Source organism: Fistularia commersonii, chromosome 31 (genome assembly GCF_037954325.1).
Source record: "Fistularia commersonii isolate RoL2024-O1a breed Wild chromosome 31, RoL_Fcom_v1.0, whole genome shotgun sequence".
In the NCBI taxonomy this organism is placed as follows: Eukaryota; Metazoa; Chordata; class Actinopteri; order Syngnathiformes; family Fistulariidae; genus Fistularia; species Fistularia commersonii.
In genome coordinates this window covers 6,808,484-6,832,184 of record NC_141314.1, presented here as the reverse complement: position 1 = coordinate 6,832,184, position 23,701 = coordinate 6,808,484, and the positions used below count along the sequence as shown (strand labels likewise).

Here is a 23,701-nt window from a genome sequence, read left to right as displayed (position 1 = left end):
TTTGGGTTTCTGGGAATTTTGTGGGTGTGGTTTGGGGTGCAAGGAATTCTGTTTTTTTTTGTTTTTTTTTACCTGGAATTTAGCGGGAACAGTTGTATTGCAGTCTTGTGTGGCGTGGCTGTGGCCAACAACAACTATCGCTTATTAAACAGACGTTTTACTGTCAACCAGATGTTTCCCTGACTAAAACACTACAATATTATGTTCATATGTCCTTTTGAAAAGATACATGTATCAAATTCGATTGTAATTTTTAAAACTACATATACACACACTCTAAGACGGATCAATGATCAATATATATATAGATTAATGTATATCATATGTATCATAATAGTATGTAATTTTAAAAGTATATATATGTACAAACACACAGATAAAGAGATGTATACATAGATGCATTCGCTAATATAGTTTGATCTAATTCTGTAATGAAGGGAAGTTGTCTTCATTGCCAAGACCTGTGTGTGTGTGTGCGTGTGTGTGTGTGTGTGTGTGTGTGTGTGTGTGTGCGTGTGTGTGTGTGTGTGTGTGTGATTTCACTTAGAAGCCAGTGTTGTACCTTGGCTCCCACGCATCCACACATGACCCCAGCGCATCTCGGCTGCTCAAAGCAACCCACACACTACGCTCGCTCGGAGGAAATCCCGGTGTCGGGCTGCCGGGTTAAAGTAACACGAAGGTGTGTGTGTGTGTGTGTGTGTGTGTGGGGGGGGGGGGGGTGTTGCGCTGTGTTTTATTCACACTGAAGACCAATAATTGTGGGGGTGAGAAGGAAAACTAACTCCAAGCCCGTAGTTGGAAACTTGAAATAATCCAGTGTGAGGTCTCAGTATACTGTGAGTATATTGTACACTGCCTTCTGCTAAAACGCAACTGACTTATATCCATCCATCCATCCATCCATCCATCCATCCATCCATCCATAGTCTGCCGTCTGCCGTTTATCCTGCACTCAGGGTCGAGGGCGAGGCTTTAGCCAATCCCAGCTGTCACACCAGTCACCAGTCAATGGCAGGGCCACATATACAGACTGACAACCATTCGCTCACTCATTCATTCAGGGCAATTTTCCCAGTTTTTTCCAAGGAATTCAGGAATGAGTTCACCAGAGGGACAGCACAAGCTTGATGTTTTGGAAAAGTCAGGAAAGCCAGACTGAAATGGGTGGACCATGCATAGAGGAGGGATAGTGAATATATTGGTAGATGGATGCTGGAATTGGAGCATCAAGGCAGGAGGTGTAGAGGACGACCAAAGAGAAGATTCATGGATGTAGTAAGAGAGGATATGAAGTTAGTGGGTGTGGGAATAGGATTAGATGGAGAAGGTTGATTTAGTGTGGCGACCACTGAACAGACAAGCTGAAAGGAAAAGAAAGAAAGAAGATATGTATATATACTACTCAAAAAATAAAGGGAACACTAAAGTTACACATCTGAGATCTGAATGAATGAAATCTTCTTATTAAATACTTTGTTCTTTACATAGTTGAATGTGCTGGCAACAAAATCACACAGAAATGATCAATTGAAATCAAATTTATGAACCCATGGTCGTCTGGATTTGGAGTCCGCTCCAAATTATAGTGGAAAAACACACGAAACGCTGATGCAACGTTGATGTAATGTCCTTAAAACAAGTCAAAATGAATCAGTGTTGCTTCCTAAATGGACACTTTGATTTCACAGAATATGATTGACTTGGAGTTACATTGTGTTTTTTCAGTGTCCCCTTTAGTTTTTTGAGCAGTACATATATATATATAGGTACATGAGCCTAGCCTAACCTTAACTAGTGTAGCCTAACCTTACCGAACCTAGCCTAGCCTAGCCTAATGTAGCCTGGCCTTATGTAGCCTAGCTGGTGGAGCAAGTGTCCCTCCAATCAGGTGGTTTGCTCTGCAGTTGGATGTGTCCTAGGCCAAGAACCCCCACCACCACCACCCAATTGCTCTGCCACCTGCGGTGTGTGTGTGTGAGTGAACATGTTCACCAGTGAATGTGATCCTGCGTGCACCACTTTGGAACTGCAGGGTGTGAAGGTGCTTTTTAAGTGGATGCTGCTAGTGACTGTGCTACTAGTGACTGTACCGGTGTAGCATTTGTCTTTCATTCATTAATTCATGCATTCACTCTCTCAGTCCCGTCGCTGTTCCGTTCGCTGAAGGAAATAATGTTGTTTCACGTCATCGTCACACGTGAAAATATGTACATGCACTTCTGGTTGTGGCCACTAGGGGGCGCAGTGAGTCTCCTCAGCCAATGCAAACTGCCCCCACCTTCCTCCCAACGTAAGCCAACACTGGGGGTTGGGTAATAATAATAATAATAATGATAATAACAATACGTTTTATTTAAAACGCTTTACTCGAGATCAGTGTGACAGGTCACAAATTGATGGAAACGCCCTTTTTATTTATATTTCTCAAGTATGTCAAAACGATAGTCATGTTTTTTCAGATGTTTAAAGCCGGGACATCGTTTGCGGAGTCTTAATGAATGTACTCGATCGATTATCCTCGGTGTTATTCTTCCCGGCGCTCACACACACGGTCTGCTTAATTGAATTAATTATTGCACTGTGAATTGGGAATTTGAAAAAGACATTTTTTTTTTTCTAAAATTAGGACCCTCTGAAGCATGTCTAATACCAGTTTACACCAAACCGCTATTTACTAGGGGTGAATGTGGAGCTTGACGTAAAGTGGGGGAATTATACAATTCCTCTCTGCGTGAACTTTTTGTCAATAGCTTCCCATCAAAGGGATTTCAAATATCCTCATTATCTTCTGTGATTAGCATTCTTTAAAGACCACCGGCAACCGATATAGACTCACGGTATCGTCGCTTGTTCTGACACACACCGGCTGGAGGATTCAACTGAAATGAGGCCACTTTGCAGCATCAACAGCAGGACCCCCACATTCCTCCTCCTGGGATGCAACTGATGAAGGGTGCATTGATAAAGACACATGCACTATTTTCAACATGAGAGGCTGTGCGCATATACTTTTCTCCCGTTATATACAGTATATACAACATCGGTTTGTTCTTTGTACCTTTTCCATCTCATTCTGTATGCATGTATTATATCATCCCATCTTTAGATACATGTTCTTATATATCCATCCCATTCTCGACATTTACACCCTAAATTCCGGACTTTAAGCCGCTACTTTTTTCACATGTTTTGAACAGTGCGGCTTAAACAATGATGCAGCTAATTTATGTATTTTTTAGAGCTAACAAGCTTCAAAACATTGAGCATTGTCACATTGGACCCGTGAAATTACCGTGAAATTCTCAGGCTGCTCAATTCCGACGCCGAAGATGACGACTTTACTGGTTTAAGTGCGCAGGAGGAAGACAAAGATAGCAATCAGCTGGAGTAGGACAAAGCAGGGATAGAAAATTGAAGGATGGATGGACTTTTCCTTGTGTTATATATTATTCATCTTTTCGATCAGCTGTGTTACAGGCGCTGTTTGGAAAAAAGCATTTCCAGTGAGTATTCGTGGATGTTACCAGGATGTATTCAATTTAAAGTTTAAAAAAAGGGTTTCTGTGTAAATATTTCATGTTACAACATGGACACCTGCTGCTTATACACAAGTGCGGCCTATTTATGTACACACATATTTATTTAGTACTTTTTAGCCAATGCGCTATATATTCAGGTGCGCTCAATAGTCCAGGAATTATACTTATATATTCATCTCATTCTGTATTTATTTTTCTATATCCATTTCATTCTGCAAGTACTGTGCATCAAAACAAAACAGCTTGAGAAAAGTAAACAATAACAACAAGCTAGGATGGGGTTGGATTGGATGGATGGATATACTTCTAAGATGTGCACAACAACCTACAGCAAGCAAAAATCTACGTGGATACGTAACTCTCAAAGGTTGGGATTTTGCAGGAATGGATGCTTGTGTGGACACTTCCGGTGTGAAGTCTCCATATTCTCCGGGCTTCTACCACAGTCCAAAAACAAGTAGGAGGTTCATTGGAGTTGAATTTCATGGATGAGTGGGTGAACGGTTGTATGTTCCTATACGGCCAATCGCAGCTGTGCGGGATATACGGAATAAAAAAAGGAATGAATGAATTAACTTTTGTGTGATAAATAACTTTTAGTGTTGGTCCACGACATGAAAATGGAACAGGAATATGTTTGGAATGGAGAATTTCTACCAGAGGGTAGTTTTAGACTCTTTCACCCCATGGCTGTATTATTCAATTCATAGAATCACCGAATATAAAGTCTAAGTCCTGGTATTATATGTCTGAGATGCATCCTTACGCTATTTCGCATTGATTGCAGATTAAAGGGGAAACAAACAAAAAAAAAAAAAATCACTTTGTCACGTGACGGCGGACTCGGGCAGAGAACCACACCTCGGAGCAGGAAACTGGGTTGAAGCGCTTTATTTGAGTAGAACGGCAGGTAGGGTCTCGCTGTAAGCCCCTGGCCCCAAGACGGAGTTGCACAGGGCTGGATCTCAGACAGGGTCCAGGCTGGGTAGGGGTCCGGTCATGGCTGGGTAGGGGTCCGGTCATGGCTGGGTAGGGGTCCGGTCATGGCTGGGTAGGGGTCCGGTCATGGCTGGGTAGGGGTCCGGTCATGGCTGGGCAGGGGTCTGGGACAACAACAATCCCCCGGCATCAGGCAGAGCGTGCCGCTGCCCTTTATAGGGATCTTGATTAGCGGCAGCTGCTGCAGCTGGCGCCGATTACGAATTGGACCCAGGTGTGATACCCTGACACTTTTATATTCAATGGAAGTAATGGAAAATGAAAACAAGGATTTGTCACGATCAAAACTCCGTGGCGGTGAATCTCCGAGCTCGGACTTCCAGCTTCCTGAGCTCAGGAGCCGTCACAAATGGCCGTATACGTTGCACTCTTGAGTTAAGGTCAGTGAAACGCCAATGGGTTTGCAACAAAATCAATCGGTAGCCAATTACCGGGTCAATTTCAGAGGACGTGCAGATAATCATCTGAGTAAAAGGGTGCTGCAGCAGAGCAGGGGGGGCAGCAAAACAAGATTTGGCTGGATGGCAGACAGATTGGAGGGAGTTTGGTGCCGCGGCATCGAGGTCTGAAACCCGGAGGAACGCGTGAGGGCGGCTCCTTACTCAGCAGTAAAACTGCAGATCTGCTCCGAGGACGTGACAGCTACAGGAAATGAGAGTGCAAGAAGCTCAGTAATGAGAACATTGCATCTGTTCATTCATTCGTTCATCCGTTATCCTATCCTGCAACCAGGGTCGCAGGGGGGTTGGAGCCTTTCCTAGCTGTGATTGGGCGAGGGGCGAGGTTCACCCTGGACCAATCACATGGTTTCATATTGAGACGTACAACATTCACACTCTCATTCCCACATCTGGACAATGCAGGGTCTCCAGTGAACCTCCTGCATGTTTACTGTGCGGAGAAGGTGCTAACAGGACACCACCACAGCATGATGTAAGACAATGAGCAGGCTGGGAATTGGGCGTACTCATGTGAATGATGCATTGTTTATTACATGAAATCACTTTTCAGGTGCCCTTGACCTGGAGGTTAGATTCTTTTAACGTGCAGCGTTTGTGCACCAGACAGAAAGACCATGATGTGCAGGAGTGGAAAAAAAATACAACTTGCAATTCAGTATATTTTTCCACACATAGCATAAATAAATAAAAACAAGTAAAAATAAAATAAAATAAAATTCTATTAAATTATATTAAATTAAATTAAATTAAATTAAAGTAGCTGCCTGCTACTTTCCTCCTTGTCCTTGCTCAGCTCAGTGAGGCTTTTGCTTCACCATGTCAGGAAACAAACCCTGAGAACTTTGCTGACGCTCTATTCCAGCGAACCCCCACCCTTTCCGGACGAAATGCTGAGCGCCGCATCCCGACGGCGGCGACGGCAGTGCTAAACCGGGTCGGATTAGCCTGCTGAACACTGAGTGTCGGCGGTGGACGCAGGCAGCAGCTGGCCTTGAGATCTGAGCTGCACCAAGTGGAGTTTGACCAGGTGACATTTGGATCTCACCTGGATCTCAGAGAGAACCGCTAACAAGCGTGTCCTAGTGTGCTGCAGGACACGCAATTTAGTGAAACCAAATACGCTGCGCCTTTGGAGGATCTTCGGGAAGGAGACAACTGGATCCCATGATCAGAGGTCACACGGCGGCCCATCTAGCACGCCGTTATTTTGTTTGCTTTCTCGATGTGGAAGCTTCACCCGACTGTGAAACCACCAGCTGTCCATGGAAGCTGTGGGAACACCACAGGCTCCTGAAGGCATTAGCATCAATGCTATAGAATAACCACGTTAGAAACGTTGAGGTTTTCTTCCCTGGAAATGGCTTCTCTCGACAGAGAAGAAGTCCTCTTTTTGCCCGGCATCCAACCACCTGCCAGGGTGCATCTCTGAAAGTTCTCGCTGCTCTCTAAAACTGTATTTCTTCCACAGGGGATTTTCACAGATCATGGACACATGGACCTGGAAGACCCCCTCGAAAGCAATGAGCGTTGCAGGAGGCGACAGTAATGATATTCACGGATAACCACAGCTCTAAAACCTCACGAGGGAAGCAGAAGATAAGTCCCTACTTGTACCCCTTGGTAAGTAGCTCCTGTCAGGATTTGAAGGTGACCTTCTTGCCCTTGTCTTTATGCTTGTCAGAGCCGGTTAGCACCGTGTGGAACACCGGGTACGGCTCCCATATCATGTCCATGACTTCATCGCTCGCGCTGTAGTAATCACGGAGTGTGGCGTTCACGTGTGTGATGGGCGGAAACGGCCTCCGCTCCAAGTCCTCCACCCTGACGGCGTAAATGGGCGCCTTGCCCTCCTCTTTGTGCTTCTCGGAGTTCTTCAACATGGTGTGAAAGGAAGGAGACGGCTCCCATAGCATGTCCATAACCTCATCGCTGGCGCCGTAGTACCTGCGCAGTGTGGCGTTCACGTGACTGACGGGCGCGTACGAGCTCCTCCTGATCTCCTCGTGCTTGTCGGACCTCGTCGGCGCGGCGGTGCTCGGTTTGGCGTCTTTGACCTTGTCGGTTGACCGGGACGTGGTCGAGGTCGGCCCACCGCTCGCGGACTCCATCCCCGGCCCTCTACGGGGATGGGCGGCGCGGCAGCAGCGACGGCGCTGTGAAGTGATGTCACGGCCCTCTGAGGCGAATCACAGTGACATCACAGCCCCGCCTTTCACAGCTTCCCGCCTTGCTCCGTATGACATCATGGCGGCCCCCGACACAGCGCCTTCGCTCCCAACATAACTCAAAATGCAACCGTGGCAAATCCGCGTCGGGCCAATGGCTGCTTGGTGGAGTTCCTGACTCCTTGGGGATCCACGCCGGTCTTCGATTGAGATCCGGATGATCAAACGATGCTTTGCTTATTATGATAACTTCATGACAAAAGGGCCCGTGACAAATGAGCTGAGCACGAGGAGGCGGCACGGCGATTCGCACTTTCACCCCATGGTTAGCCCTTTCATCCAACGGTTAGCAATTTCATTCTAAGGTTAGTACTTTCACCCCACGATTAGCAATTTCATGCCATGGTTAGCATTTTCGCCCTACAGTTAACGCTTTCACCCCATAGTTAACGGTTTCACCTCACGGTTAACGGTTTCACCCAACGGTTAGCAATTTTATCTCACAGTTAGTGTTTTCACCTCAGGGTTAGCAAATTTCATCTCATGGTCAGCATTTTTCACCCCATGGTTAGCAATTTCACGCAAAGGTTAGCGTTTTCACCACACAGTTAGCAATTTCATCCCACGCTTAGCGTTTTCAACCCACAGTTCACACTTTCACCCCACAGTTAGCTATTTCATCCCACGGTTAACGCTTTAACCCCACATATGTGGAGGTTCTCAGTCATCCAGGTCACAGTGAATTCCTGTTGAAATCTTCTTGTTGTGGACTTGGTTAGTGCTGCATGGTTAGCGATTTCACCCCACAGCAACAAGGTTCTCTGTTGGAGTCCGACAAGGGGGGCTTTCTGTATGGAGTGTAGCATTTCTTGTTTGCATTCATTCATCAATTCGTGATCGGTTCCGCTTATCCCGACTTTACTGGCCGTCATTGTCTAGAGGCAGGTTCACACAGGGCCTCACATAGAAACCAATCATTCACTCACTCATTCACACCTTAAACAGATGTGCAACCATTCACCTGTTCCTTCAAATGCCATATGGAGATTTAGAACAGTTCACCCTCTCATGCACATGTCTGGACAATGTAGGGTCTCTACTGAAGCTCCTGGGAGGAACCTGGAGAACCATGAGGAACCCCACGCAGACACTTGGTGAACTTGGAGACTCCACACAGGAAGGCGGTGGACCTTGTGGCTGCGAGGCGTAGCAGCTAACTGCTGTGTTGGCTGATATTTTACATATAATTTTGCATTGCTGTCTGGACAAGCGTACACACTGATCAACTCATTGGAAGGTGATGGGTATGGATCTGCGTGATGAACATTTTAAATCTCCGATAGCCCGACGTGAGGCTTCTCAACTTCTGCAATTTCAAAAACAATCCATCCAATGCTGAACACTTCACCCTTAAATTCATACTTAGTGTTTATTCGCCGTTCACAGACTGGAGACCCGGTGAAACAGCGTCCTGCCGCGTCACTGGAAATTCACCGCTGAACATTTGGGCGATTCCACCCGCGGCCGGCACTTTGATCCCAGAGGGAAATAATCCTCATATAATTAAAAACTCGTTAGCGAGCAGACGCCCAGTCCTGTCTGGAGAGAGCGGCGTCTGTATTTGGAGACGCAGGCGGCAATTTGGCAGCCAAAGGACGGCTTAGGGGGTTTAATTGGGGGGGGTGGGGGGGTGAAAATAGACATCGAGCAGTCGTTTTTTTATCGGGCGCTGCTGCGGAAACCGTCCCTCAGCAAGGAGAAACATGCGATTGCTGCACTGGGATGGTTTAGTTCTCTAACCCCGGAAAGTTAATTGCCGTGGAGACAGCTGAGAATAATGGGATCCACCTTTTGGACAAAACCATTAGCGATAAAGGACAATGACTTCTCTCACCTTGGCCCACAATTCAAAACCATTTAAACCCCGTCATCACCCCCGACCTGAGGGTCGCCACCCACAAATTTCGATGTTCGATCGTTTCCCCCGGAGACACGCTGGAGTGGTGGTTAGAGCCTCCTCCTCACAGCCAGAAGGTCTCCGGTCCCACAGTCCAAACACATGCACTGGAGATCATATGATATCCAGACCTGGACATGCTTATATGTCTCTACACGATGTTGTGACTGAGAGGGTGAAAGGCTGTAGGTCTCTAGATGTGGACCGGTTTGAAGGACCGGTCCAGGCCCAATCGCGGCTGGGATGGGCTCCAGCCCCTCTCCGAACCCTGAGTGCAGGATAAGGGTTGTAGCTAATGAAGGAATGAATGAATTCATTTATTTTCCCGGTGAGTTTATTTTGCTGCCAGAACATTTTGTCCTTGTTCAGAGTGCAGTCTTCACGGTGTCCACAGGTACCTGTGGGTGCCAAAGGACAGCAGGCAAATCGTCCTGCAGCTTCCATTATGGGAGTTCTGTTGAAGGGCACTTAGGTTTGTCCATGTGTCCACTTGCCAGTATCTTTGTAGTTTCTGGTGTGAAAATGTATATTTTATGGGATTTAATCAGAAAATAATAGCCTCTCTTTGATCCGCCTTCCCTTTTTTTTGGCCGACATGAACTTCCAGAAGTGTCCAAAGTACGCCATTCAGAGGTCAGCGCTGACCACCAATCATTATATTTTAGGAGGGAGCTCCTCTGGGGTCCAACTGTGGACCCCGGACCTTCACTGGATGACATTGTCTCTACATTTGGACGGGCGTTGCGATCAACACGACCGCCTTCGTTCCAACTGTCCAATCAGCTCATGCTCATCTCCTTCCCGCCCTAGCTGGCCCGGCAGGGGCCGACGCCGGCTCCAACGAGCGGTTGGCTGCCGGCAACTCCTCCCTCGTGGAAGGTGATTCGGAAAAGACGTTTCATCCCGGAAGGGTTTGTCTCAAGGTCATGCATGTATTGAATCTAATCTCAGTGCCGGCACACCTGGGACGCGATCGACACAGTTTGCTCGGCTTGATAGGCCCGCGGCGACCTTGAGTACCCCGATGGACTGAAACCCTCTCCCGCCCCTCCTTCAGGCAACCAACATCCCATCACACATTTGGACGGTTGCACTTCATCAGGTCCAAACTCATCCTGGATCCTGTGTTCGTACGCCATCTTCATTGGTACTCAATCTGAGCAGGCTGAACGGTTGTATGTATCCGTAGGTGTCCCTGTGATTGACAGGCCTCTCGGCCAATGACAGCTGGGATTGGCCGCTCCCCAGAGTGACAGATGATACAGATGGTATAATAAATGAATGAACAAATGAGTGAACGTTTCTTCTCCTGACTTGTGTTTTTTTCATCAGCCGAGTCAGAAATCTTCATTCCAGTCATTCTTCGAGCCACCAGGGTTTTTTGTTGCTGGGTGATTTATTCATCTAGCTAATGTCACCTGACCCCTCCTGCCACTTGGCTGCTCCCCATCAACAGCCGGGGGCTCGAGTGCTGTTGATATTGTCAGAAAATCTGCAAACGGCTATTTTCTAATTAGCTTCCTCTCAGCTCGCCGCTTAATTGTCATGCATATAAAACATCTCACTTTTGGCCGTACTTTCGTGCTCCTAAGTGGTTCCGATCGGCTTCGCTAGCTTCAGCGGGCTCAAAAACGTGCCCGAATAAGGCAAACAGGAAAAAGATGAGCATAAAGAAGCACGGTGTCGATCTCAAAAGATGATCACCTCACTTGAGGACCCAGGTGGAGTCATGTGTGTCCGTCAGGGGGCTGCGCAGACATCTGAACAGGATGGAAACAAATGGTGAGATTGTGATTCATTAGCACCTCGGGCACCGAAGGAAAACGTGTCCGCTCGTGTAAGGTGGAATTCCCACAGGAGGCGTAGGAGCAAGGGTGGAGAGGGAGATGAAGATGAGGCACGGTGCTTTGGATGTGTTGGCCCGCGGGCGATGAGGCACACTGGAGGAGATGGAGAGTGAACGAATCGAATGTCTGTCTGCGGGAGGAAACAACCCCGGCGCGTCCTCGAGAACTGTGAGATGTTAGCGCTTCTTTTTGGAGATGCGACGGGATTCTCCTGTCCAGATGTCTGTAACGCTCTGGCCTATATCTCGGCGTCGGAAACCTGGCCGTCGGTCCAGGCCCTCATCCCGGTGGCTCCTCTGAGAGCGAGACGCTATTTCCAGTGTGTCTATTTATACGGCACTGCCTCAATAGAGAGGCGAAATGAAGCGAGAGCTTCCCTGCAAATCAGGACAGGATACTGAGGGCTTTGACGGATCAGGATCTCATTTTTCACCGCCAGTTACACAAATTTATCCGGCCACCAAAAGCCTCTACAGGATTGATACAATGAGTTAACTGTCATAGGGAGAGCGGCATGCTATTCATTTGTAGAGTCAGGGAAAACACCTGGTTGACGGTAAACCGTCTGTTTTATAAGCAATAGCTGTTTTGTTGGCCACAGCCACGCCACACAAGACTCAATACAACTAACTGCTCCCGCTCAATTCCAGGATAAAAAAAAAAAAAGAATTCCTTGCACCTCAAACCACACCCACAAAATTCCCAGCAATCCCAAAATCACACAGAAAACAAGCATCAACATAAAGCCCAACATTCGTGACTTGCTACGTATTGATCCCGCTAACTTGAAGTTCGGCTCACCGTCAACAGGGACTCATTCCAGTGTTTTTTCCGAAAAAAATAAAACAGGAGGCACTGAGTGTGCGGGATTCTGTGTTGGAGATTCATGTTTTCCCAGCAGGTTGTTGGTCTGCGACCCCATGTGATGACCTCCGTCCTGAGGTCACCTCCGGGCTTCATCCTCCGCCGGGGAGAGCCGGGTCCCTGAAAACCTCAACACTTACAAAAACACCCAAGATAGAGCTTGAATGTCTTAGATAACGCGTGAATGAATGAGAGATTGGTTGTACGTCTCTTTATGATTTGTAAATAAGAGGATGAATGATGGTCTTTATATGCTATGCGATTGAGAGAGAGTGAATGGTTGCATGTCTCTCTACGACATGTGAGTGAGAGGGTGAATTGTTTGTCTCTATAGGATTTGTGAATGAATAGTTGTATGTCTATGTGACGTGAATGAAAGGGTGAAGAGTTTCATGTCTATATGACGTGAATAAGAGGGTGAATGATCTTGATATGATGTGTGAATGAGAGGGTTTTACGTCAATAAGAGGCGCTGGGATTGACCGTTCTGCAGAGAACCCTGCCTGTGGCTCAATCCCAACAGGGATAGGCTCCAACCAACAGTGAATGAATGAATGAATAAATGAATGAACGGCTTTAGGGATTATAACGTGTACATGCACAATTTATAGTCAGTTTTTATAGGTCCCCAACCTTTTTTGCAGCACGGACCGGTTTAACGCCATACAACATTTTTACAGACCAGCCTTTAAGGCGTGGTGGATAAATACAAATTAATATCAATATAGAAATATTCCTGCTCTTTTTCTTTCAAAATACTCCAAAAAATTTTTTTTTAAGTTTTGAAGGCTTCATTGCCTCATTGAAGAGTCGGTCGCTGCAAATTACGCGGAGCGGACTCTGTGCGTGGGAATCACCCGTCACGATAAATCCATATTTTAGGTTGGTCTCCTGTTCGGTTGGTCCAGACCTTTTCCCCTGTACAGAGAAACTTTCCAAAGATTTTTTTTTACTCATTTTGCAAGCTTGTGGGTTTAATATTAGCGTTAATGTATCGTGTGACCGAGACAAGCGTCTTTACAAGCATCTTGACATTCGTCAAGAGTGACATAAGGGAGAGAATTCAGTCATTTTTCAAGATTAAACCTTGTTCAGACTCGGATCCTAAATAGAACGGAAATAAAGTAAGTTATTTATTCTCTCTGTGTGGCCCGGGGGGGCCGGGGACCGCTGCTAGAGCGGATCATAACCCATCATGTATATGTACATCCCAGTTTTCCAGCCTCTGTGAGCTGCATCACTCTTTCTGTAAAGAAAAAAAAAAAACAAAATGTACAGCTCAATGTAAAGTCTTTCTCCTTCCCGCAGCAGATCATTTGTCCCTCCACTGAAGCCCGTGCAGTCATATTGTGTGCAGGAGAATTCAAACTGAATCCGGGCCGTTCTCTTAGCAGCTGAGATACTTCCGCGTGACACTTTGCGGCCCTTTTGATTTAAGGCAGGTCTCATCCCTATTTAATAAGGAACGCTTGACGGAAACAGGTGCCGGCTTAGAGAGCAAACCCGCACATTAGAGGGAGGATGACTTCGCGGCCGCTGAATTCATTTTCCTAATCTTCTTCAACTCTCTCTAATGGTTGGATAATCTATGTCTGCGGCTGCAAACGGTGCGTCGACGTTTGCGTTTCTATACCCCGGGATCTGCCGGGGAACAAAAGTAATCCTCTAAAATGTATATTTTTAAATCCATTCACATGAGGTGTTTATTCATCATATACAGGACTGTCTCAGAAAATTTGAATATTATGGTGAAGTTCTTTATCTTCTGTAATGCAATTAAAAAACAAGAATTACTTTTTCATGATATTCTAATATTTTGAGATGGATTTTTCTTAAGATGTAAGCCATAATCAGCAATATTAAAATATCAAAAGGCTTGGAATATTTCAGTTGCTTTGTAATGAATCCAGAATGTATGACATTTATGTTTTTGTAATTGCATTACAGAAGATAAAGAATTTTATCACAATATTCTAATTTTCTGAGACAGTCGTGTAAGTTGTGATTGAAACACGCACGCGACTTTTCCATCCCATAAAAAGTAGCATAAAAACTTGTCTGGTTGTCCCCCTTGCAGGGATTCAAAAGATGCTACTGTTTCCATGGTGACATGCCAACACTCCTTATGTGCTCTGTGTGTATGTGTGTGTGACACCCAAGGTTATATAGTGTCACACTCTTTCCGTTGCAATTGTCATGCCTCAGCAGAACGACTCGGTGGAGTTTGCGTGGCTCCAGCTGCTGCTGCCAGTGGGGGTCCCGGCTGCCGGGGGATGGGGGGGGGGGTTGTGCAGCACAGGGGGACTTTTGGGGGGGCGGGGTGAATTTTATTCACATACATACTGTAGACCCTGGGCTTACCAACGCCCCTAATCCCAAACAAATCGTCCAACAAACCATCAAATTTTGAGTGCCGCTGCGAGCCGTGGACGAACATGAACAAACTCACTTGCTTTCTGTGTTGTGGCGTTGTAGCGGCAGTCGTGCGTGCTACTCCGTGTTATTTCCACCATTCATCGTTGTGTTTTAAGTTTTAAGGCTGTTTTCTGTAAGTTAGCCTCATTAAAGTTAGCCCCAAAAAAGTTAAAAATGCCGGTGACAGTGGTGTTAAGATGAAGTTAAGCATTGCAGTCGAACTGAAGACAGAAATAATAGCTAACCGTGAGAGCGGTGTTGGTGCTACTATGACATGGCTCAGTCAACCGTCTGGACAATCCTGGAGGACAAAGATGTGCTAAAGACAGCTGATGTGGATAAAGGGGCGTCTACGCTAACAAAACAAATTCTCAAGTCTTAGAAGGAGTAGACAAGCTATTGTTTGTTTGGATGAAATACAGACAGCTAGCTTGAGGTAGTGTTAGCGTTAGCGTTGGCAAGGGTCTCACATGAGAGAAGGGTTTACTTTTACGTTAGTGAAGAAAATGCCGAGTTCAAGTGCTGGCAAGAACAGACAGAACACCAGAGATAAAGTAATTATTAAGCTTATCTTAAATTTCTCTCTGTATCTTTGCCCCAACTAAACCTATAAAAGGATTCCAAAGAGCACAGTATGCTTTTGGTGCTGCAGAACAGATCAATAGGGTTTACATTGATCTCAACGGGAAACATCGATTCATGTTGCAAACAGTCAAAAACTGAATTTAATTGGTAAGCCCAGGTTCTGCTGTACTGTATATGTGCAATTGGCCTTGCTGTGGGAAGTAACATCTAAATTACATAAGATGGATATCTTAATGTCTTTTTCAGTCTTTAATTTAACATTTAGAGCGATAGACTCGCTGTCCTTCCAATCAGAAGGTTGGCGGTTCGATCCCCAGCTCCTTCTGAAGCGTCCTTCGGTACTGAAATCCCCCGAGTTGCCCCCTGATGGTCCGGCTAGCGTCTTGCTTGGCGGCCCTGCTGGTGTAATGCCATAGCAGTGGAGATCATTTACCAAAATGGTCCATCATGTCAAAACACCAATAACAGTTAACTTGCTTTCACTTCTTGGTATGGCGGCAAAGTGGTACAGCAATACCAGAAGGTCCCTGGTTGGATTCACACAGTTTGGAGTCTCCATGTTCGACCCCATGTCTCATTGAGGCCCCTCAGGGTTTTCCGGGGTTCACTGGAGACATGAAAATGTCTTGACGCATGAATGAAAGGGTGACGAGTCGCTTGTCTTTATGGCATATGAATAAGGGGGTGATTGTATGTCTATATGATGTGTTACAGAGAGGAGCAATAGTTGTATGTCTCCATATGATGTGTTAAAGAGAGGGTCAGAAGTTGTATGTCTAGAGGACTTGTGAGAGGGTGAATGGTTGCACGTCTCTGTATGATGAGTGAATGAGTGAGTGAATGGTTGTATAAATAAATGTGGCCCTGTGATGGTTCCATGGTGAACCCCACTTCCTGCCCAATGGCGGCTGGGGAGCGTCTCCAGCTGCTCCTGCAACCCCTCACTGCAGGATGAGCGTCACAGATACTAGATGAACTTCTCGCTGACGCTCATTCTTCAGGTTGATGCTGTGATCATTTCGGCTTATTAAATAATTATCAGGGAAAGTATACGTGACTCCTTTTCCTTCGTTTTGAAACCATCACAGGAAAGGCGCTGATTGCAGGAAGAGAAACCGGAGTTCTGCCAGACAATGACCCAATTTCCGTGGACTATTTTCGAACACCGACGAATGAGCGGCTTTTGCCTCTGCCGTCGACGCCGATAGAACATAAATTTGCGTAGAATTCCTGCTTCTCAAAGATTCTACCTGCAACTGCTCACTGTTGCTTGCCAACTCAAAGACATGTGTGAAACAGCACACATGTAGAAGTACACGTGTGCGCAAATTCACACATGCACTCTCGCACCATTAGCCATGGAGAGGGGCGAACATTCGCCCACCGGCACTTGCATGCCTCGTCTTGTATCTCCCGGCGGCAATGTCTCTCGCAGACGTGTTTGGAGTCATCACCGGGAAGCATATATGAACGTGTGAACGCCTCATTTCCGCCCGTGTTTGAGGAATAAATAGATAAATAAATGGAAACGCCGCCGCCGCCCACAGCAGCTGCGCTCCTCTGCAGGCGGCAGAGCCGGCATGGTGAGTCAGTCGTTGCCAAGTGTGTTCGGAAAAAAATAAAAAATAATTAAAATAAAGTAACAAAGGGGTGATTTTTACTGGTTGGAAAAGATGGGAAGGGACCAGGTGCCTCCAGGTTTGGAGAAATGGGTCTCCGTCGTTGTTTGGTTTGTCATAAGTGTTAGAAGACAGGAGGTAGCAGAGGTGGAGATGTGGAGGTTCCTCTCTGGGAGTGAGGAGGAGGGAAGGAGTCCATCGGAGGGACAGCACATGGTATTCTGGAGATAAAGTCACATTGAGACGGTTTGGACATTGACAGAGGAGGGATGGAGAAGGTTTGGGTAGAAGGATGCTGAGGTTGGAGCTGCCAGACAGGAGGTCTGGAGGAAGACCAGGGAGGTTTATGGATGGAGGAGAAGAGGAAGTGAGTTGATGTGAGAGGAGAGGGTTAAATGGAAGCAGATGGTCTGTAAAGGGAGCAGCCTAGAGGAGGAAAAGAAGAAAAAGATGTTTATGGAGACAAACATTGGAGATAAAGCCTGTCCAGATTCCCTCATGCACTGATATCTCCTGCAGAACATGTCCTCCAATGTTCAGGTAGAAGATGGCAGTTTTTTGGCACAATAGTACTAACAGCTTTTCGGGCAAGTTCCATGGGGAGAGCCTTCAAAGTGGGTTTGAGGTCTCCAGCGTGGACTCAGCGCGTCCGGGCATGAGGAGACCCGGGGTCCCACACACCGGCGTCCACCTGGACAGATGGCTCGAGGCTGATTGCCAGAAGGTGCAGTCACTGAAGGTACCTGCTGATAAACACAGGAAACCAACGGCTGCTGTGCTCAACATACTGGTCATGTATCTCTACCATGGGTCGAACTGTATTCATCCATACATTTGACTGCGCCTCCATGTTCTCCCTGTGTCTGCGTGGGGTTCCTCGGGGTTCTCCGGGTTCCTCCGACAGTCCAAACACATGCAGGAGGCTCATTGGAGACCCTACATTGTAAATGAGAGGGTGAATGGTTGAGCGTCTCCATGAATTCACAACATGTCTTCTGAATTGCTCCTGCAGTGAAACAAGACGAACAGAGTTCCTTCAAAATCCACCATCTCTCTCTGTTCGTACAAATTATCTGCCATCGCCGGCCGGGCCGCCCACTCCGATGGCTGCCGGCGAGCTCTTTGTGGGTGTGTGTTCCCCTTTAAGCACCGGCACCAGATGGCTGCCGCAAAAAACAAAATCCCACAGGTTATTGTTTTAAATTCTGCAGGTTTTAATGCATTCATAGGTTCCGGCAGAGCAGACGGGACACAGATGTGTCCGCTGATATAAAGCATTTTTGCAATGGATAGCATTCACCTGTTCGCTAATAGCGGCAGAGCCGCCATGCTAGGCTGTGACCCGGGGGGGTCGGTGTCTTTGCCCAAGGACACTTCGGCATGCAGACAGGAGAAAGCCTTGTGAGAAGGCCCATGATGAACCCTGCTTCTGGCCCAATCACAGCAGAGGTCGACTCCAGCGGTACAGATAATGGATGAATAAATTCACCCATTCACGAACACTCACAGAAGGTCATGCAAGGTGCCAACCATACCATCTGGAGCAACTTGGTGTCTTTTCCAAGGTCACTCCAGCATACAGCCAGGAGGAGCCGGGATTTGAATCGACAACCTCCCGCCCTATCAGCTGAGTTATGGCCGCTCTTGAATCTTGAAAATCGCTCTGACTCAAATCTGAAACATTCTGCAGACCCCAGGACCTTGTACTGCTCTGGGAACATGATGGCGGAAGCCGATCCGGAGTCAGACCCGACCGCGGTGCACGCTGGGTGTGTTCCCAGCCTTCGTCCACGGCCCGCTCAACAACCGAGACCCTCTCGAACCTCACGGAAGAGCTCTCCGATCTCCGAATGGAAAATTTTCCATCTGCCACCTCGCCGGGCTCTCAAGCCTCACCAAGTGGCTCGGGAGGCGGATGAGAGGACGACAGGCCACTCTCACAATCACTCACACTCACAAGTGTTTAATGGTTCCAGATGATGCCTCTTTTGTCTTCCGTGGATGACTCTGGTTTTCATTATTAGGAAAAAAAAATGCTTAATGTGGGGTTGTTTTTTTTTTTAAAACCCTTCCGGTAACCCGTTCTCGGAGGAGTCCTCCTGGTCTCGGGATCACTCTTAGATCCGGATTGAGATGCCCGGCGCTGCTGGAGGACTTTTGGGACACGAGCGTCCGGTCTGACGCCTTGTCCTCCTCTGGCCGGGAGGAAGGAGAGCGGCGGCGCAGATCCCCGAGGCGAAGGAGGCCACGCTCCCTCCCATGAACACGGCAGATGCACCTTGTTGTTATTTTTAAAGACTCACGGGTCAGAGAAAAAAAAAAAAAACAACCTTGAAGGGGAGATCACTTCCTCGCCATCTTCCGTAGAAGGACAGGCGTCCGGCTCACGTCTGCGGGAGCAAATCAAACTGAGTGTCGGATAAATGCACCCCCACGCTGAACGGGAGCCAGATTTTGTGACCCCGCCGCCGCCGCCGCCACCGCCACCTGCATGCACTCTGGAGAACACACCTATCAGCCCGAGGACGTCTCCTTCTCAGAGGATTCATATTGGACTCGCCCAAGCGCAGAACAAGCGCAGATGTTCATCCCATTAAGGAACCGTCCTTTTTCCTTGAGGAAAGACAAACATCCAGGCGATATATTTAGTAACTCACTCGTGGAGCCGCGCTCCGGAGGCCCCGTGTTCTGGATCGGGGCCAGAGTACGGAGGATCGTGGTGCGACGGGGCCACATGACGGCTGCCTCTGGGTGAAGCTTTGACGGTTGCAGGACTCCGGATCCTGTGATACAACTGTGGAGGCCGGGGATATCAAAAGGACTTTCACGGATCAATATGTACGCAGCGAGGAGGTGAAAGTGAATGTTGTATGTCTCTATATGTGGCCCTGTGATGGACGGATCCAAGGTGAACCTCGCCTCTGGTCTAATGACAGCATGGACCCGCAAGCCTGAATGCAGGACAAGAAGGAGAGAGAATCAATGAATGAATATATTCAGTGCAGCTGCTGCTGCTACACCTTAGGCATATCAGACTAAACTGTTTGTTGTGGAGGACTACCGGGAATCTCAACCCCCCTCGGGCGAATCCTGTCTTCCGTGTGCTGTGATGTCACAAAGGGGGGAAGGAGGCTATCTGTGATGTCACAGACAGCGGGCGCTGGCTAACCCTCAAAGTCAGCCTACCAAAAAGAAAGAGTTATCCGGAAGCTGACGTTCTTGGAGGGCGCGTGCTGACGCGAGATATCCCCCGTGCCGACTGCCACGTCGAGATACGCCAGGAGGAGCCGCCATGGCCGAGGCGTCCAAAGAAAAGTCCCAAAGACGGGAGAAGAAGACGGGCAAGGGGCCATCAGAGGGCAAAAGCAAAGACGGAGCTGCCAAGACCAAGGAGTAGGTGCAGGGTGATGTTTAGCCCCCCACCTCCGAGTCATCCAGGTCCCATTAGTTTTCGTGAAGTGACGCGATGCGTTCACCGTCTCTTACAGCTCTGCTAGCACAGTGTCGGGCACGGACGACGTCGGACACCATGACGACTTGACGATGGCAACAGAGAACACCTACCAGCTGGGTAAATCTAAGTATAAATATCAGATCCGGGGAAGCCGATGAGGAATCATTACATTCGCTCATTCATTCATCATCTATATGGCTTATGGCTTATATAGCCGATCCCTGCTGTGATCGGGCGGAAGGCGGGGTTCACTCTGGACCAATCACGGCGCCACATATAGAGACAAACAACCATTCACCTTCTCACTCACACATCTTTTGCAAACATACGATCACTGGGATGACATCCCGGGAAATGGAAATAAAGAGTCAAAGTCCGACTGGATGAGGATTTAAGGCATATATTGGTCATCAGAGGAGTTTGGAGCTCAGCTAGGTGGTGACATCACGATGACATGCAGAGCGATGCAACTGTTACGTCACATTTTAAATGTGAATTGAACCTCAACAACAACACGTTCATCACAATTGCAGATATCACACCCAGCCAATGATTCCCAATCAGAAATAGATGTGTTTTATTTTTACATCTCTACCTATATGTGAGTGTAGACCACCCACGAGAAGGGTTTTACAGGTTTTACCACCTGTATTTCAATGTTTTCACACCAAAGTAGTCACAGGGAAAGGATCTTCTGCTGTTACCTCTCTTCTCAGGACCTTACAAACGCTTCCCCGTCACTGCGGTCACAGACATACTGAGGGAGGTGCTCACCAGCCACATCCAGGGGGAGGAGTACGAAGTCCAGTGGTCTCAACAAGTGGCAAAAACGATATGTGAGGTAAAAATGAAGTGGAAATTGAGGTGAAAAACGAATGGTACCAACCATCTGCTTAAAGGCTCTGGCACGGTTTAGACAAGAACGGTTCTGGGCGAAAACGCAAAGTTCTAGTTGCGCTCTGGCCGTCTGTCCGAGCGAGCACAATATGGAAATGGGCTCCAGCGTGGAAAGATTTGAAAAAGCCTGCGTCTCCATAGCGACGGGAATGGTGATTCAACATGGCAACACTTTGAAACAGGCATGCTTGCCGAGATTGCAGCCAGTTGCCATGCACAGGTGAGTTGGCCATAAGGACAATGGTGCACCCAAGTGTACTCTAGGGCAGTGGTCCTCAACCTTTTTATCACCGTGGACAGATCAACACTTGACAATTTTACCTGGGGGGTAGATTGTAGATCGTTTATATTGCAAATATAATAATTAATGTGAATCCACCGTTTACTCTTATGCAACTTTATCAGCAGCTTCCTCGTAACATTGCGTCAACAACATAACATGAGCATATTGAAGACTTCATTGCCTCATTAGTGAGCTGGTCGCTAAATATGTTGCAGAGCGGGCTTGGTCTAAGGGAATCACCTGTTGCGATAAATCCAGATTTTAAGTACTCCTGGTATTGTCTGTTAAAACCTGTCTTTCCCTTGGAAGGTGTAGGCTTGTCTTCTGTCTCTTCACTGGGCATTTTCCCCTTAGAAAAGAAACTTTCCAAAGACGTCTGTTTTTGACTCATTTTGGTAGCTTGTGAGTTAAATTTTTGGCGCTCAAGTGACCGAGATGTAACTGAGAGAATACGGTCATTTTTCAAAATAAAGATTATTCAGACTCATATAATGAATCCAACGGATATAATTCGTTATTTCTTGGGTGACCCTGTATCAACTAATCCACGTACCGGTACCGGTCCGCAGCCTGGGGGTTGGGGGCCACTACTTTAGGGTACTCCGGAGTTGTATCCTTGAGCACACTTGGGAACACTTGGGTCCACCATTGTCCTTGTGGCTATCTCACCTGCAGCTACTCTGGAGTTATACCCTGGAGTACTCTGGGTACTCCAGGGTACTCTGAGTACTCCGAGTACCTCAACCCCACATCTCCATGTAGGGTAACTCCAACTAATCGTCGGTCCATTCAAACGCCCCATGTCTCACCATTGTTGTTTACAGTCATTTCAATTCCCATGAGACGGGAAGTGCCTCTAAGCACGCATGTGTTTAGTTCATCACATATTACAGCGCCACCTACTGGCCTGGCAAGTTTCTGGTGTTTCCAGAACTTCTAAAACGTGGACCAGTTTTCCTGTGGTGTGAACCGGGGCCTTGTTCTCTCGGATTGTGTCTTCAGGTTGTCAAGGGCCGCATTAAGGAGCTCATGATCCCCCGTTTCAAGATGGTGGTGCTGGCCCACGTCGGCCAGCTGGCCGGGCAGAGCATGCAGATCTGCAGCCGCTGCCTCTGGGACGTGAGAAATGATACCTTCGCCTCGTACTCCTACAGGACCCACTCTCTGTACGGCGTGGCCACTGTTTACGCCGTTTACTATGAATGAAACGGACCCTTGCGTATTTCCAAGTATACAAAATAAAATTATAAAATCGTGAATTGATAAAAATAACCTATTCTGGCAGATTGTCGGGACCTAAATCCAAAAAACAAAGAATTGACTTCAATGGTATAAATCGACAGGGGCCGGCTGAGTCTCAGCTGATGCGCCCTTCCAATCAGAGGGTCGACTGTTCGATTCCCCGCCTCCTCCTGTCTGCATGCTGAGGTCGTCCTTTGGCGGGAAGGAACCAAACCCCAAGTTGCTCCCCGTGGTCTGGTTGGCGCTCCGAGTGTAAATGGCTGAATGCTGTCTAGTGTGAATCACTTTGAAAACTCAAGGAAAGCAATTCTGTCATGTGATGATGCAAGGGAAGCATGTCTGGGAAATTTCATGTACACCTACTAGCCTGAGTGCTATATGTATATTTACAGTAGACCCTGGGGTTATGAACCCCCCGAATCACAAAATAATTGGCTTACAAATGGAGATTTCCATCAAATTTTGAATGGAGCTGCGAACAAGCCTCAGTGCACGAACACGCAAGCAAGCAAACTCGCAGGCTCTCCGTGTTGTGGCGATTTAGCGTAGCGGCAGTCGTGAATGTTATTCTTGTGTTCTCCTATTTTTTTCTAAATAAGCCGGCCTCATTATGACTCCCAAAAAAGCTAAATGTGCTGGTGATAGTGGAGTTAAGATGAAGTGAAGAATCACAGTTGATCTGAAGAAGGAAATAATAGCTAAATGTGAAAACGGTGTTGGTGTTACTATGACAGGGATCAGTCAACCATCTGTACAATCTTGAAGAACAATGAAGTGTGAAAAGAAGGCTGATGTGGCCAAAAGGGCAACTACGTTAGCAAAGCAAAGGTCTCAAGTCTTAGAAGAAATAGAAAAGTTATTGTTAGTTTGGATGAATCACAGACGGCTAGCTGGAGATAGCGTTAGCATTAGTGTTAACATTAGCGTTAGCAAGGGTCTCATACGCGAAAAGGCTTTATGTTTGCTGCTTTAGTGAAGGAAAGGATGGTTTGAGAAATTTGATTGAGAAAATGAATGTCCCATTTTTGGATAATTCTCCATCAAAGAACAAATTTCTCTGGATTGTTCCCTTACTCAAGGAGCAGCCGCCCAACCAGCCATCGAACCACTGAAAATGACACAAAGAAGGCACAGAACACAGGAAACACTAAAAACAAAGCTTATCTTTTATTCCTTTCTGAATTTTTGCCACAAATAAATCCATAGTTTTAAAATGAATGCAGTATGTTTTTGGTGCCTGTTGGATTTACATCGATTTCACTGGGGAAACATTGATTTTGTCAGAGAATGACTTACCGTAATTTCCGGACTATAGGCCACGACTTTTTTCACACGTTTTGAACACTGCAGATTAAACAATGAAGTTGCTGA

The 23,701-nt window shown here is 47.0% G+C and overlaps 1 protein-coding gene across 1 annotated transcript; it reads left to right on the top strand.

The window, feature by feature from the left end:
* The first annotated feature begins 19,746 nt into the window (after positions 1–19,746).
* LOC147215747 (dynein light chain Tctex-type 5-B-like) lies at positions 19,747–22,294 on the top strand. The gene is made up of 4 exons (XM_086139233.1): positions 19,747–19,847; positions 19,943–20,025; positions 20,625–20,749; positions 22,091–22,294. Exons 1-4 carry the CDS (start codon positions 19,747–19,749, stop codon positions 22,292–22,294), a joined length of 513 nt encoding a protein of 170 aa, XP_085995359.1.
* Positions 22,295–23,701: the final 1,407 nt, after the last annotated feature.

What these genes read in the sequence shown, in the direction of transcription:
- LOC147215747 (XM_086139233.1), top strand. Translation starts at nt 19,747, where the DNA reads ATGGCCGAGGCGTCCAAAGAAAAGTCCCAAAGACGGGAGAAGAAGACG. An exon ending in GGAGCTGCCAAGACCAAGGA is followed by an intron (nt 19,848 to 19,942) that starts GTAGGTGCAGGG and finishes CGTCTCTTACAG; the next exon opens with CTCTGCTAGCACAGTGTCGG. An exon ending in AGAGAACACCTACCAGCTGG is followed by an intron (nt 20,026 to 20,624) that starts GTAAATCTAAGT and finishes CTCTCTTCTCAG; the next exon opens with GACCTTACAAACGCTTCCCC.